Source organism: Mercurialis annua, linkage group LG8, assembly GCF_937616625.2.
Source record: "Mercurialis annua linkage group LG8, ddMerAnnu1.2, whole genome shotgun sequence".
Classification (NCBI taxonomy): domain Eukaryota; kingdom Viridiplantae; phylum Streptophyta; class Magnoliopsida; order Malpighiales; family Euphorbiaceae; genus Mercurialis; species Mercurialis annua.
In genome coordinates, this window is record NC_065577.1 from 2,490,013 (window position 1) to 2,505,465 (window position 15,453).

Consider the following 15,453-nt stretch of genomic DNA (forward strand, 5'->3'; position numbering starts at 1 on the left):
AACTTTTACAATGATAATTTTATGATTCCTACAAACACATAATTATAATGATAAACTGGTTTATTGAGATAATTCAAATTAAAATCCTAAAAAAATACATAAATAACAAATTATTTATCATCACAAGTATTATAGAACAAGAAAATCAAAATAATTTTGAGTTATTGGAGGAAATTAACATGGATTTTTCATTTAAATATTAGAAACGGTTATACTCAATCTTGACTACTTTACTAAATAACATTTAAGACTTAATTTGGAACACAATAAATCCAAATTATAATATAATGTACCATTAGTATAGTTTTAATTTAATGTATTTTTACATTAACTATAGCAACAAAAAGCTTCTTAAATTGATTAGATTAAAACGCCATGAATTCATAATGATTGGAGGATTCCTAAATTAATAATTCTGCACAAATATATAAATAATAAAAATATCGCTTATTGTAATAAATAGGCTTGGAGTTGTCACTCGGCGGTCTTTTTTTCATCACTTTTAAACAAAATGTTAAACATGTCCAATGTTTTTTTTATAATAAATTTTTGTTTGTGTTGTTGTAAAAATAAAAAAATATAAATTATTTTTAAAATTGAAAGAGAAATAGTGAATTATTGCAATTTCTGAATTCGCGTGCCATAAACAATTAATTCAAACATATATTTAATCAATTAAAGAAATTATTCTCAAATTTTAAATTAATAACTTCTAATTGAATTATGGTGGTCCCTGAGCACATTCATTTTGTATAATTTGGAAATAATTGACACAAAATTTTTAAAAATTAAGTTTAGTATAAAAGTAAAGCTATTATTGTAAAATTAAATAATTTATAAAAATCCCAATGAATTAATATCTGATTTGACTCGCAAAATCTATTGAGTCAAATATTGTAATATTTAAATTCGACTTGATAATTGACTTCAATAGCTTAAAACACGAGCTCAACTCAAATTCAGTTATTTCTTTAAATCATTTTTCAAGTATCACAATTCTATTTTTTTTAAAATAATCAATTGATCAAAATTACTATATTCTTTTATCAACAAATTGGTGAATTAAATTAATTGACCAAATATTTTGATAATTGATATCGATACGGTAGTTGACTCGAATAGGTTGGATTGATACTTGAATCAACATTATTGTTAATTTCTAAAGCATTTTTAATCAATTTTAAATATCTTGCTAATTGACTCGACTCAAATTTTTACTAGTAATTATTGAATTTGAACTTTATAAATTAAATTTTAAAGTTATTTCATTAAAAATAATTCAAATAATATCAATTAATATATTATATAAAATTTTAATTAATAATCTTAACTTATTATTTTAAATAATTTTTAGTTTAATTGGATAAATTGGATTAAACATTACATGTAGCATTAAATTCTAAATTATATGATAAATTGAAGAAAAAATTACTATGTTATTGTTACCCCCTCGTATATATTATAATTAATAATTTGATAACTCTTATTTGAAAATATTATTTAATGGTCTTTCATTTTTAATTTCGTAAATTATTATACCCTTCTGTTAATTTGAGATACCAAATTATTAACAAAAATGAAAAGTGAGGTACTAAATCATTTAAAAGTGAGGTTTTAAGTTGTTAATAAAATTAAAAATAAAAGACTAAATTATTAAACTATTAAATTATTTAAAAATAAGTGTCGAAATTAATAGATGGTCAAAACATTAAAATACTAGTGGATTGAGCTTGGACCTTGGGTACGAGTCTCAAATCCAAACTAAACCCGGCCTAAACCCGGCCTAAACCCAACCTTTCTCCTACCCTCCAAATTAACCGGTTAATGCCGTCGATTTCTACCGTCGATTACCAGTTTTCACTCTCTCTCTATATACCTAAGGTGCCATTCACGGAAAAGCCGCCGCCGCCGCTTTTCCGCCCGCTGCTGCCGCTGCTAGTTTTTTGTCAAACCTCCCGCCGCCGCCTCTGCCGCAGCTCCTGAAAGGTTTTTTTCTTTCTCCTTTCTTCTTGAGTCTATTACATGCATAATTCAGTATTTAAATACAGTAACAATTAATACTTATTTTATAACAATTATGTCAGTTTTAAACGTTGAATTGAGTTAGGGCATCATTAGGAGCTGATACAGTTCAAGTTATACTTTATAGTGAAGATTGGTTACGTAGAGTTCAAGAATTTAATTGATGTTTTTCTTAGTTTGTTAACATGTTTATGTGAATTTAATTGTTTTTGAAAAGGTTGAATTTTAGAGTTTGAATTTGAGGTATTAGGTTCTTGAATTCTTCACCGAATGACCCTGATAGCTATTTTAAGTTTTAACTATCCCCGAAACAAATTCGTTGTTTGCTAGAAACCCTAGACTCGCCGTCTTATCCTCCCTCGAAGCCAGCCGCTTAACGCCCTCCCTCTTAGTAAGACGGTTTTTGTTTATTAGGATTGGCACTGTTGAGAATCTATAAATTCTTGCAATGGCCATATTGTGTTTGTTCTTCGATTTCTTCTAATATGATGTTGCTGGTTTATTTTAGTTTTTACTTGGAGTAACATTTGTAGTTTGTTTATGTGGTGAAATTTATGGATGATTTAATGAGATCTTTATCCGGCTTAGTTCTTTATCAATTTGGATTCAATTGTTAATGACATTGTCAAATTTGAAAAGTTAGACTTTTGAAGATGTTAAATTCTCGAACTTTTTGCTTAAATATTTCAATATTTTGCTGATTGGATTGAATTCCACCGTTTTGCTCGAGGATATTGTTTTTTGATTGGGCTCTAATTGTTTTGGTGATCTGATCATAATTTTTGATCCTGATGTTGTCAGCTTAGTGGAAGAAAGTGATGGGTAGTTCAAGCAGAGAGCTATTACATTTAGAGCACAAGAATGGCTCCTCTCTTGGTATCTTTAACTCTTTGGCCCTTGCTGTTAGCTATAAGATTTATGTGTATGTGACAGTATGTAAGATGTCGTAATTGTTTTTTTTATTCTATCTACGTAGAATCTACACTTCTTTTCTGTAATAAAAAGGACTCTGCCTCTCTTCCGAAGAAACCTCCTCTTGATGGAAAGCCACTAACTACCCCAATTGCACAAAGTCAAGGTAATTTTTATGGTATCCATAAGGTTTTTTTATTTGTTAGGTTTAATGACTCATTGTTGATTTCCATTTTCTTGCAAACTTGTGGAAGTTGGACAAGCATACTTTATATGCGTTGTTATTTTTCCTGCTTCATAATATAGATAACTTGAAAGTCACTGTTAAGAAATAAGAAAGCAGAAACGAAAAGGAAAGAATCCATACCGAGTTTTGGTTTGAAGCGAATCTTCAGTTATATTAAATCTAGCTCCTTTAAAGAGTTGAGCAAATAAGTGCAATAAAATGTGATCTCAGTAGAAGCCGTTGGTTCAAATTTACGTATTTGAAGATTTTTTTTTACATTTCTTTATTTCGTTATGTTTTTGTGTACCCTTGTGTTTATAAGGATCTCTACTAGTTTCAGCAAATAGGTTGATGGTAATAGTTTGAAATCTTTGCATGGTCATCATCTAGGGTTCTTAGATTTACATTTACTGTATAAGTTGTAAGGACATTGATACAATTATAGCTTCAACATGTAAAGGGTGGTGTGAGGTTGCGATTGGTGATGTAATTGACTTATATTAGCATAAACACTGATTTATGCTCATGCTACAGCAGTTGCTGGCTTGGATTGTTTTTGTGTCAAGTCCCAATGCTATGCAACACTATTTAAAATGCAGTCGATGTTGCTATAAGAATTTGTTTTAACATTTTTTCCGCTCCCCCAGTTCTGGGAAAAGTGAGAGATTTCATAGGAGTCATATCTGAAGCTAATAAGCAGTTGCAGCAAGATGCAAAGGTAACGTCCTTATAATTAAGGGTCTTTTCATTAGCTTCATAACGCTACTTAGACTTTCTCACTCGTGACGTTTTTCTTTATAGGACAAGTCTCAAAATTTTGATATTGAAGTACTGACTGGAAACGAATCTGATGTCATTGAAATGGTGATTTACGCTTCTCACCCTCTTTCAGTCCATTTGTTGCTGCATTCATGAGCTATGTTGCACGGAAAATTACTATGTGTCGGTGTTTCTTTTTCACTTTCGAAAATTCTTTTGAAACTCTGAATCTTTATTTATAATTTGTTCTTACAAAAATATCCTTTTGTAGTTTATCGATTCATTGTTTTCGTGCAAAATTGGCAATGTCTTTATTCATAGTTCACAATTTGATTGCTGATCAATGCAGGACTTAATGCTGGGTGTTGCTGATCTTCATACTCCAGAAGCTATAGCCGCTGCTGAATCTGCACTTAGTAATGGTCAGGCAACGGTTACTTTGGATTCTGACATTAGTGAAACAGAGTCAGGAAGCTCCAGTGACGACGACGACGATGATGAAGCAGATAGCGATAATAATAGCGATGACGACGACGATAAAGCCTCTTCATTGGAACACAAAAACTCTAAGTTCGGCAAATGCCGTTCAAGCACAGACGGTAAGAAAAATGAATCAAAGAAACGGCCAAAAATTGTCGAGATGTGATGAAACATAATTAAATTATCCTAAAATCACCGAGTTTTATTTAAGTTGTAATTGTTTTTTCTATTAATTGCATTTTGGAGTATGTACTGGAAAACTATAGTGATATTTAATACTACCAATCCTTTTACACTTGCAACAATAAGTTTCTGGTTTTTGCTTATTTGGAATTACTGGGAATAACTTTGATTTTTCGTTTTGGAGAAAAGTTCAAATACGAACTTGATGTTTTAGCCGTGTTCTAGCTTAGACCTTGACGATTTTCAAAGTTCAGAAATGATCCTAATGTTTTTGAAACTCAAATTCTGAGATGGCATTAACAGTTTTGAGTTTGATTTTGTATGTTATATAAGTTCTTCACTTCATTGTGAAATTTTACAATCTTCATGACTAGTTTCTGATTAATTTGATACACTATAAGCTAAAAATTAGTAAAATATCTTAAATTTGGTTAAACCATCAAAATTTTCAAGCAAGTTTTGAACTGAACTCCAAAATTAACTCAGATATCTTGACTTCGACTCCAATAAAATCTAGATATTTTCGATTCAAACTGAATTAGCTCGCGAGTTCCCTCCACTTAATTACACCCCTGCAACTATATATATAACGGTACAACTATACAGAAGATTGAATAAAAAAGAATAATATATAATCGTCAAACAAGCGGAGAGAAGAATAGACGTTTATCTTTACTGTATAACTTATAACTTCTGGGAAGAACATAAACAGAAACCGTCGGAGAAGCCCTTTCGAATTGCTGTACCGAACTGATGATTTCTTGGACCTTACGGTACACTACTGGAAAATAATAGACTGTGATCTTCTCTAGGGTTTTAGCTTGCTTCAGCAATTGCTTCACTAATTTTAAACCACTGTGGCTGTTCCCTACCCGAAGCTCAATCTCGACGGACTTTAGATTTTCGATTGGGAGATTTAGATTATTTGTTGCAATTGTATCTATATAATTAGTAGACTCTTCAATTGTTGAATTGCTCTGCTGCACATAATTTTGTATCAAATTAAAGATTAGTATGTTATGATTAGTTTGATATTACAAAGACAATTGATAAAAGTAGAGAACATGCATTTTAAAGATTCTTTAGTTTTTAATCTAATAAGGAAATTCTATAACGGTTTAGTGACGGAATCAGAAAATAAACAGAGGAGATAATAAAAAAATAAAAAAAAGACAAACAAGAAAGAGAAAATATAACCGTGCGGATCTAGCTATACAAAAATAATCGGTGACTTAAGAAAGGGACGCGATGATACCGGAAGGAATAGGGGAAACAATAAAAAGTAGTCGACAACGGGCAATTGGGTCTTTTAAGGGACTGAAGAAGAATCCAATTGCTGAAAAAAGTTAGAGTTTAAGGATCCAATTGCTGAAAAAATAAAAATTTAACGATCCAATTGACAAAAAAATAGAAGTTTCGGGACTAAACAAGGCAAAATTAAAGATAGAGATCAAATTATCAAAAACCGTATAGTTTAAGGACCCAAACAGGTTTAACCTTTATTTTTTTTGTTCTTCATACAAATAATCTTATTAAGTCGAGTCGAACTCAAATATCAATTATTCTTTCTACTCAAATTCGAACTCGAACTCTTCAAATAAAACAAGACTACTTTAAAACTCAAAAAAAGTATAAATAAATAGATAACCCACTTACATTAGCATTAACAGGAACTGCAGATTCAAAGTATGATTGCAAGACAAGAGACTGTAAATTAGGGCATGATTCCGTGAGAAAGTAGACAACCATCGGTACATCATATCCGTCTGAATCAGGACTCACATGCAGATGTAAAGTCTCCAAATTCTCAAATGAAATTGCCAAAAATATTTCCGCAGAAAGTACCTGCAAAATTAATTTCAAGAGAACACAAAAAAAAAGACTAATTAATTAATATCAATCTTAATTTGAAAATAATTAACTATGTTTTGGTTCGGTTCAAATCAGTGGCGGAATTAGAGTGGGGCGAGATAGGGCAGTAGTCCCATCACATATCCGAGACCGACGAGTACAACAAAAATAAAATGGACTAACAATGTATAGTTTGATTATTAGTGGCGGACCGATGAGTACAACAAAAATAAACTAACAATGTATAGTTTGATCTAAGATCTTAAAAAAATTTTCTGGTTCCGCCACCGGTTAAAATCGATTACCTTAATAAAACCCATATTCACACTCATCAATCTAGCCTCACGAAGACTCTGAAAAATCTCATCATTACATCTCGGTTGCCCGGAATCGCCACCGCCATTGTCGATCAACATAGAAGGATTGGTTTGAGAAAAAACTGAAGTGGCATGTAGTTTTTCAAACCTAATATCTCGCAGAGAGTCATAATACTGAAGATCACCTTCCAATTTCAGAAACACAACTTCAGGAGCAAAAATTACTAATTTCTTGCGTCCCAAGGAAATCCAATATAGGTATAACATTTTTAATCTACAAGCTGAAATATTAATCTTGGAGATAGGACTTGGATTCAAATCTTCAATGGCGCTAAAGATCTCGAGAATCACAAGCGTCGAGCTCTCGATATCGAGAAATTCGATACCTTTAATATGCGAAATCGAAAACCTAAATAAAGTCTTGCAGCCTAATAATACCTCTTTGATTATATTTTCTTGAATAATAGCATTCTCTATAATTAAATGCTGAAGAAAATCAAAACTATTACTTATAGGTAATACTAAAATCCCGTTATGCAACGTAATCTTGAGTCGGTTCAACGATTCACAATTCGTAAAACCGTAGGGCAAAACAAAAGTCTTGTAATAATTTAACTCTCGAAAGCGAATCTGAAGGTCTAGGGTTTCGACATTGGATTTCGAAACTTGATTTAGCCACGAATCAACTCGATAATCCTCATTGTATAAATACAATCTATGATCCGTTTTACTAAACTCCCAATCGAGCTTGAAACTTGCTAATTTGAGACCGTTTCGATTCATCATAAACCTATCCATGAAGTTGAAATATTCCGCGCGTTTACCCAAAGTTCGTTTCATGTCCGCCAAGTCTATTACAATCGACGGAACTGAAATACACAAATTCCGACATCTTCGAGAGACGACGCTGAGTCGAGATACGTCTTCTGTAGTGAGAAATTTGAGGATGTTATGAACAAGATGATCTGGAAGATCATTGATATGTATTTGCTCATCTTTTGATGTTGATGTTCGTTTTTGTAGTGGCTCCATAACTCATTATAAATTCTAATTAAAAGATATATAAAGAATTTATATAGATAAATAATTATTTTGAATATTACACAAATTGAACTACATAAATCCTAGTAATGTAACAATACGTACCCTATCTATAAAATAGATAGATTTATATAAATACTCAAATTCGAATTTCGGTAAATTCTGACAAAATGAGTACAATCAGATCATTATCTAAGTGATAAGTAAATATAGTTTTGGTTATCCGTATGTAGTTACTAGGTAGTATAATTACATGACCATTAAAACTCTTCGGCCCCCTAATATTTTATTTTAATAAAATTATCCGTTCAAATTCTGATTTTTTTTAAGTTATTAAATTTTACTTTTTATACCTTTAGTTCCCTCAAATTTTATTTTATATAAATTAGCCATCGTATGGTAGAATTACTAATTTCGCCCCTGCTCTTTCTATTATAATTTATTATTGTATACTGTCGAGAGTTGGTAGCGGATTTGATCTATATATTATAAGGTTAATTACTATTTACTCCCACGAGGTTTTGTCTGAAATACTGTTTATCCCATAATTTAAAAAAAAAAAAATACTATTTGCCTCTTCATATTTGATTTTTTTTACTAAAACCCCTTTTATACTGAACCATAAAAGTGAAGGCGAAGTAATTATTTTTTGAATTAATGGCGAAAATAATATTTCGGATCTGAACTCATGAGGGTAATAGTAATTAACCCTATATCATATAATAAGATTAAGCTAATTATTGTCAAAAAAAAAAGATTAAGCTAATTATTGTCAAAAAAAAAGATTAAGCTAATTAAAACTATATTAAAAGGTTAATAGTAGATGTAATGAAAATTTGATTTTACAAGATTATGTATTACGTTTAGAAAACAAAAATTTCAGGTAATCAAATAACTAACTTATATTAAATTGAAAAAACTAATGACACACAACATAGAAACAAATTACATTTTTTCTTAAAGTATAAAAACTTTTATTAAGACAACAACATATCACATAAAATAAAAGACAATTTCTCTGTAGATATTTATACGGCGAAATAAATTTTTATATCATAACTTTGACTCTTTTGACAGATATATTTTTAAAATAAATTTAGAATCTTTCAATTTGACTAGTTGAGATAATCATATCTAATTTTTTTAGTTCAATAAGTTATTTTAAAAAAAAAAATATATCTGTCAAAATGATAAAAGTTATGAATATATAAAATTATTTTGCCAGTTTTCTTTATTTATACTTCACTGATTCATAATTATACTCGGTACTCGACACACTTAGCGTTTAGAATCTAGCCGCTAGTAAGGTTTTTGACCAATATAGTTGCCCGGTGGATCATAGTTGCACGTAACGAACCACCATCCATTAGTACACTGAACCCTAGCGCACCCCACACGAACCGAGTTCTGCCAAACCACTTGAGTATAATGCAAGCATTGTTTACCTCCGGTACAAGTATTCGAACCATAATCATAATACGGCTTCTCCGCCACCCACAAATTCACCGCGGCGGTGCCTGTCATCGAACTACTACTACCCTTGGCTAGGTTTTCGCCGTAAGGTCCGTTGGAGTGCACGAGATTGCAATCAGAAATTCTTGAATTTGCATAGTTTTGAGCATAGGCTGCCACTGTATTGTCCCATACTATATTGGATACACCAACTTGTGCACGAGCTGCGTTGTGTGCGTTAAGGTAGTCTTGTGGTGCGTTTTGGGCATGGGATGGGTTCACCATGGCTAAACCCATGATTAGAGAAATAAGAACAATTAGTGAAATCTTGATTAAACTCATATTTTGGTTTCTTGAATTGTGAATTTGATTGTGTGGGAAATGATGTGGAATTATCTTGATTTGATGGGTATTTTATACTAGAAAAAAAGTGTCAAGTGCTTGTTATTTAAATGGCAATTTGATTATCCTTACTATTAATTTCTGATTTCGAGGCCCAATTGCCATGTGAGCTACATAATAGTAGGGAATTACTCGAATTAATTTTCATATATTTAGAGATGTGCATTCGGTTCAAATTGAATCAAATAAAATTGATCTTTAATTGAATCAAACTAAATTTATAAGTATATGTTAAATTTTATAGACCAAATTGAACCAAATCTGCCGGCTCAATTGTTTTTTTAGCTTACTTCCGTTTTTTTGATTAAATATGTACTAAAACATAACTGATGATTTAACATTTAAGATCGAAAAAATTAATTTTTTATATATATTATCAAATCAAACCACCTGATAAGATCATTCCATTTAGTAGCACCATAGCTTTAAAGTTAAGGGCGAGGTTCAAACGAGGAAAGGTTTACGGTGGATACATCGGCTCAATTATTCGGCTTAACTCAATTTTTTTTTTGCACATCCCTATTTATATTCATCCCTAGAAACCAAATGAGTGTGGTAGTGTCATAGTGGGAGCTAAGTAATATAAAGTAGCTCATTCATATAGATGAATGAGGCATGTGATATTATTTAAATTACTTCCTAATTGGTACCATTTTAAGCAATCTAAAGTGACTAATACGGCCCCATTGGATATGTTAACTTTGCTTCCACTAGCAACTAGGACTTGAATTGATAAATGTAGCATTGGATAGTGAAAATTTCATGTTCATCTTCCTTGGCTATTTGCCGCAATAAACAATTAAAAGGAGTATGATAATGTATAAATTACACAAAAAAATTGACTGTATTTGTCTTTCTTTTGAAGCATTTGTGGTTAACTTTTCCAAGTTTGAAGTAATTGGAACTTTTCATCTTCTATAAACTTAAGTAGTTGTTTTATTACAGTATAATAGACTTATTTAATTTTTTTATATATTATAACTCTAATTTTTAATTAAAGTTATATTGATAATTTTGAGTTAGTTACGTATAAAATCATCACTTTTACACTAAATTATATTTCATCATGACTTTTAAAGTTGTCAATTTGATTCAATATCTTTTGAGTTTTTACAATTATATTACTGTTCGAAAATCTGATGGTTTTGTAGATAATGTGGTAACCATAAAATGAGGCGAACACGACAAATTAGATATGTCATTTTCATCAGGACCGCAACACCTTATCTCATTGTAAGGTGGCTCGCAATGTTGCTATGATAGTACGACGTTAAGGGGAGGGGTGCTGCATTCTGCTGCGGTGGGGAACAACGCTTGTGAGTGAGTGGCGGCGAATGGGTGTTAGCGAGTGAGTAAAACCGATGGGCGAGATAAGGGATATATTGACGGATTAAAATAAAAAATAGAGTGAATGAAAGAAAAATGAGTGTAATGTATAAAATGTATAATAATAATTTTTTTTTTTTAATCTATAAACTGCTAACAATGCTGTACTTAAGGGTAGAAGTGAGCTAATTGTAACACATTAAGAGTTTATTTGAGATCAAAAGTTTATGAAGCGCTAAATTGTTCCCTGCTACATTCCACAGGGGTATTATTTGCCTCTTTTCCCTAAATGTATATCTGTATTATATCTATACATTTAATTAATAAATTTTTTAAAAATCTATAAAATTATTTTTACTTAAACCACCAATCCGCTGATTACGTCCGCCGTCCACCGTCTCTCCAAGCGTCGGATTAATCGTCGCCCCCGTCAGCAGTGATCACTTCGATCTCTTATTCGATAGTTAAAGGTAATTCGATTGTTCAACCGATTCAAATTCTTTTCGGAGAAATACAATCATAATGCTGTGAAAATTTTAGCATGTAATTTTCATTTGGTATAATGCTATGAACATGTTGTTGTTTAGGATTCATATCAGATTTAGATCTGAAACTGAGTGATTGATTTTTCTTTGTTTATGCGGATTAGGTTAATTTTCAGATTTTAGTTAGATTTATTTTCTCAATACATAAATTATGCCCTTATTTTGTTTAATGTATGCATCATTAGAAATGGAATGTTTAATTTATTGTTGAAGTTCTGAATATATATGTATGTGAGATGATTACTTAGTATTTGGAGCTTTTTTTTATTTTCAGTTGTATCGAGCATTTAAAATGGCGAACAGAGCTCAAGTCCGGACTAACAATTCTGCGCTCATTGCCATGATTGCTGATGAGGTGAGAACATATATGTATGTATTATTTCAATTTCTTTGGCAGACATCAAATGTTTGCTGCTCATGTGTTAGTTATTAGTGGTAACGTGATATCCGTATATCAGTGATTGAGACGGACAATTGCTGAGCTGGGGAAGCATTTCAGCTTGTCTCTAGAGATTGAAAATTTTATGCCTCACTTCTTAGTCACTTGTTAAAATTCTTGATTTTGCTCTTTATGTAATTTAGCTTGAGGAGATAGTTTAGCCTGATCTTTTCGTTTGGTACAGGACACAATAGTTGGCTTTTTGCTTGCTGGAGTTGGCAATGTGGATTTGCGGCGAAAAACAAATTACCTCCTTGTGGACTCAAGTATGCTACTTAATTTTGAGTACTTGCTCACTTCTAAAGCAATACTATGTGAACACATTTCATAGAAAACATTTCAAGTCCACTATGTTCTATCACGTCTCTTGTACCCTGGAATATCTGTTCAAAATACTTTTTCAATAAGTTTATCATTCTTCTTGAAAATCACTGGTGTTGATGGATGTTTATAAGGGATGTATTTCTTGCAAACACAAAACCATCTCAGGCTTCCGATTTACTTCTATAGAAGTACTAAATTTAACAAATTAGAAATATTCTAGTGATGAATACTGTATCTTTTTCATATTTTGTATGAAAATGACACCTGGACTATCATTTTTTCTCTCTTTTTATGAATTTAAAATTTTGAGGGAAATGTGCACACGGTTAATTGCTGTAAGAACATACAATGATGATCTATCCTATATTTTGTAGTCAATTCATGCTTTGAAGTTTTTCCCCTACATCTAAAGCTAATTCCAAAATCAAAAATTACATATTGCTTTGTAGTATTACGATTTTAGTTTCTAGGTTACAGTTCTTAAGAAAATATTTTTTCATAGCATTATGACCGGCCTAGCAGATTAATTCTTGGCAAGCCATCAGTAGAGTATTCCTGATTCTATATTCGCACTTGTGCAAGGCAACTGCATAATTAACAATTCAAGGATTAGTAGCGTTATCACTGAGCAGACATCATTTGATATGGCGGTGATAATGTTATTGCTAAGAAAAGGGTGGATAAATAATATTACTTGAAAGATTGTTTTTATTTATTTCTTTTAAACGTGATTCATAAATTCTATTTTTTTTTTTTGCCCCTGAAATATCTTGGCTGTCTTGTAGAAACAACTGTCAAACAAATTGAAGATGCATTTAAGGAGTTCACTACAAGGGAGGATATCGCCATAGTGTTGATTAGTCAATATGTAAGTTATTTTCGCACTAAATATCCTTTTAAATCGACAGCTTTCCATTTTTCTTTGCTGTTTTCAAAAACTATTATTACCTTAACTTTCTAGTAGCCAAAGTGTAGAAAAGAGTTTTCAGAACTTTCTCACCAAAAGACTGTTGTTCATATGTTTTTGTTACCAATTAAATGATATATACAATTAGTAGTAGTCATTGTGCTTGTTTGTTTTGTTATGATGCATAAAATATCTACAGGGCTGAGACTTTTTGTTGGAAAAGACGGTACAGTATTAGAAACGATATATGATTCCAGATTTTCTTTGTTGTTTTTTTAGTTATTAGAGATGACCACTTTCAAGTTCAACTACTACTTCCTTCCACCAAACTTGATATTGAATTTCAATGTGCTCCACCTAACATGTTAGGTTATCCTGTATGTTGGGTCAAGTTGATCAGGCAAAGGTCCTCTACATCTGTCTCCGTTATATGATTGAAATACTAGAATGTATACAATTTGTTCTTTATCTTTCACATTCAGCACAGTAGATGATTGTGATTTATGAGTCATGAATGAATCGGTATAGATGTCCTTGAAAGCCTTTAATCTCTGGTTATAACTTATAATGCACGAGTCTTGTTCTGAGACATATATCAAGTCAAGAAGATTTTGTTAAATTGTGAATTAGTCATTGCAGTTTATTTACTTATTTTACCGGTGCAATTTAGTACACTTTTCTCTGCCATAGTTGTCCTTATTGTGTTTGGGCCATTGTTCACCAGCAGCCTCGTATAGGGGTGTGCATTTGGTCCAATTCGGATTTAACCGAAACTTTGATTTTTTCAAAACCGAACTGAATTGATTTTGTAAGAACTATAAAATTTTCAGACCAAACTGAACAAAACTCGGTTTGGTTTGGATCGGTGTGCTCCAAAAGTGAACTGAAATTTGTTGGTTTGTTTTTCAGCTTTGGCACAGTCCTAGCCTCATATCTCAATAATGATCAAATTCAGTAAAATTTCCAACTCTTTTTTCCTCCAGCCCCTCCTTGAATAGCTTAGTTGGGAAATCTTTCGTGTAGGTGCAATCTATGAGTGGTTGTTTGCTTAACCCAGACCTTTATTCATAATGAAAACATCTGCAGTCTACTTAAAAATCATATCTTATTTACTATGTTTATAGTATTTATCAAGTTTATAGCATAAATTTCTTGCGATGGACTGCTTGAGGATGCAATAGTTTATTTTAGTAATATATCAATTTGATAAAAAAACATCAATGTAAACCCGTGTCTTTTCTCAGTTACGAACAATGATTGTTGAGGGTTGAAGAAACTAAATCGTGCATGTATTATCTTTTCCTTTTGTCTTATTTTCGTATTAGGAGCTATTTTGTGATCATTTGCCTTGTAATTGCCAGGTTGCAAATATGATAAGGTTTGTGGTAGATAGCTATAACCAACCGATACCAGCAATTCTGGAAATCCCTTCGAAAGACCATCCTTATGATCCTACACAGGATTCCGTTCTCTCACGAGTGAAGCATCTGTTCTCTTCCGAGTCAGTGGCCTCTGATAGGCGTTGAGTATGATGGCGTGTCGAACCCCCAACTTTGTATTGTAAGAAAATAATCATATTATTTATGCTTTTCGGGAGTTGCATCTCTTCTTTTATTTGTTCGGTGTTGTTGAAAGTTGGCAGTATAGTGCTGTTAATATTTCGAATAAAAGTTACGAAACAGAGAGTGAGCGGTAACATTTCACAGAAAATATTTTTGATGACTGTAATTTTTGATTGGATATCTATGTCACTTGGCCGATGAATTACCACTCTGTCATTTGGCTGACAGATTGCTATATAGGTGGAATTTTGTCGGAATTGATCAGGTGGCCTCCGGTTTTGAAAATTAAATGTTGAATTATTAAAATATAATAAATCGATTATCGATAGTTTTACTATAAAAATAGTATAGAGTTAATACTCACGAATAGAAGATACTAGACAGAGTGAGCTACATTAACTTTTCTTTTATATAAAATGTTATTGATGATTAAGGGTGTAATCAAGCGAACCGAGCCTGAATTATGCTCAGCTTGGTAAGAAACTTGAGCTCGAGCTCGGATGTCGTCCGAGCTATTCGAATTCGACTAGAATTAAATAAATAGTAAAGTAATTATTGAAAATTTATGATATTTAATGCATTTTTTAAATAGAATAAGTATGATGATATATACCTTAACTTTAAAAGTATAAAAGCTAATATATTAAAAATGGAAATTATTATTTTCCGTGTAAGAGGATTATATAGGTCGTTGAGCCTGATGAT

The 15,453-nt window shown here is 31.6% G+C and overlaps 4 protein-coding genes across 4 annotated transcripts; 2 read left to right on the top strand and 2 right to left on the bottom strand.

Annotated features, from left to right (window-relative positions):
• The first annotated feature begins 1,799 nt into the window (after nucleotides 1-1,799).
• LOC126659591 (NAD-dependent protein deacetylase HST1) lies at nucleotides 1,800-4,707 on the top strand. The gene is made up of 6 exons (XM_050352888.1): nucleotides 1,800-1,986; nucleotides 2,824-2,898; nucleotides 2,999-3,100; nucleotides 3,808-3,878; nucleotides 3,962-4,024; nucleotides 4,269-4,707. Exons 2-6 carry the CDS (start codon nucleotides 2,841-2,843, stop codon nucleotides 4,563-4,565), a joined length of 591 nt encoding a protein of 196 aa, XP_050208845.1. The 5' UTR covers nucleotides 1,800-1,986; nucleotides 2,824-2,840; the 3' UTR covers nucleotides 4,566-4,707.
• Nucleotides 4,708-5,071: 364 nt separating this feature from the next.
• Nucleotides 5,072-7,782, bottom strand: LOC126660566 (F-box/FBD/LRR-repeat protein At1g78750-like). Its single transcript, XM_050354132.1, has 3 exons — nucleotides 6,739-7,782; nucleotides 6,239-6,427; nucleotides 5,072-5,562 (listed from the first exon to the last, which is right to left on the bottom strand). The coding sequence occupies exons 1-3, from the start codon at nucleotides 7,780-7,782 to the stop codon at nucleotides 5,221-5,223; spliced, it is 1,575 nt and encodes a 524-aa protein (XP_050210089.1). The 3' UTR covers nucleotides 5,072-5,220.
• A 1,178-nt stretch (nucleotides 7,783-8,960) lies between these two features.
• Nucleotides 8,961-9,614, bottom strand: LOC126661223 (pathogenesis-related protein 1B-like). Its single transcript, XM_050355040.1, has one exon. The coding sequence runs from the start codon at nucleotides 9,583-9,585 to the stop codon at nucleotides 9,091-9,093; it is 495 nt and encodes a 164-aa protein (XP_050210997.1). The 5' UTR covers nucleotides 9,586-9,614; the 3' UTR covers nucleotides 8,961-9,090.
• Nucleotides 9,615-11,287: 1,673 nt separating this feature from the next.
• On the top strand, nucleotides 11,288-14,983 carry LOC126661224 (V-type proton ATPase subunit F-like). The gene is made up of 5 exons (XM_050355041.2): nucleotides 11,288-11,441; nucleotides 11,791-11,871; nucleotides 12,140-12,221; nucleotides 13,065-13,147; nucleotides 14,548-14,983. Exons 2-5 carry the CDS (start codon nucleotides 11,809-11,811, stop codon nucleotides 14,710-14,712), a joined length of 393 nt encoding a protein of 130 aa, XP_050210998.1. The 5' UTR covers nucleotides 11,288-11,441; nucleotides 11,791-11,808; the 3' UTR covers nucleotides 14,713-14,983.
• The last annotated feature ends 470 nt before the right edge of the window (nucleotides 14,984-15,453 follow it).

Excerpts from the sequence above, each read along its gene's own strand:
- LOC126659591 (XM_050352888.1), top strand. The coding sequence starts at position 2,841 with ATGGGTAGTTCAAGCAGAGAGCTATTACATTTAGAGCACAAGAATGGC. Across the intron at positions 2,899-2,998 it reads CAAGAATGGCTCCTCTCTTG|AATCTACACTTCTTTTCTGT; the intron begins GTATCTTTAACT and ends CTATCTACGTAG. Across the intron at positions 4,025-4,268 it reads AATCTGATGTCATTGAAATG|GACTTAATGCTGGGTGTTGC; the intron begins GTGATTTACGCT and ends TGATCAATGCAG.
- LOC126660566 (XM_050354132.1), bottom strand. The coding sequence starts at position 7,782 with ATGGAGCCACTACAAAAACGAACATCAACATCAAAAGATGAGCAAATA. Across the intron at positions 6,428-6,738 it reads TGAATATGGGTTTTATTAAG|GTACTTTCTGCGGAAATATT; the intron begins GTAATCGATTTT and ends TTAATTTTGCAG. Across the intron at positions 5,563-6,238 it reads CAGTTCCTGTTAATGCTAAT|CAGAGCAATTCAACAATTGA; the intron begins GTAAGTGGGTTA and ends AATTATGTGCAG.
- LOC126661223 (XM_050355040.1), bottom strand. The coding sequence starts at position 9,585 with ATGAGTTTAATCAAGATTTCACTAATTGTTCTTATTTCTCTAATCATG.
- LOC126661224 (XM_050355041.2), top strand. The coding sequence starts at position 11,809 with ATGGCGAACAGAGCTCAAGTCCGGACTAACAATTCTGCGCTCATTGCC. Across the intron at positions 12,222-13,064 it reads TTACCTCCTTGTGGACTCAA|AAACAACTGTCAAACAAATT; the intron begins GTATGCTACTTA and ends GCTGTCTTGTAG. Across the intron at positions 13,148-14,547 it reads TAGTGTTGATTAGTCAATAT|GTTGCAAATATGATAAGGTT; the intron begins GTAAGTTATTTT and ends TGTAATTGCCAG.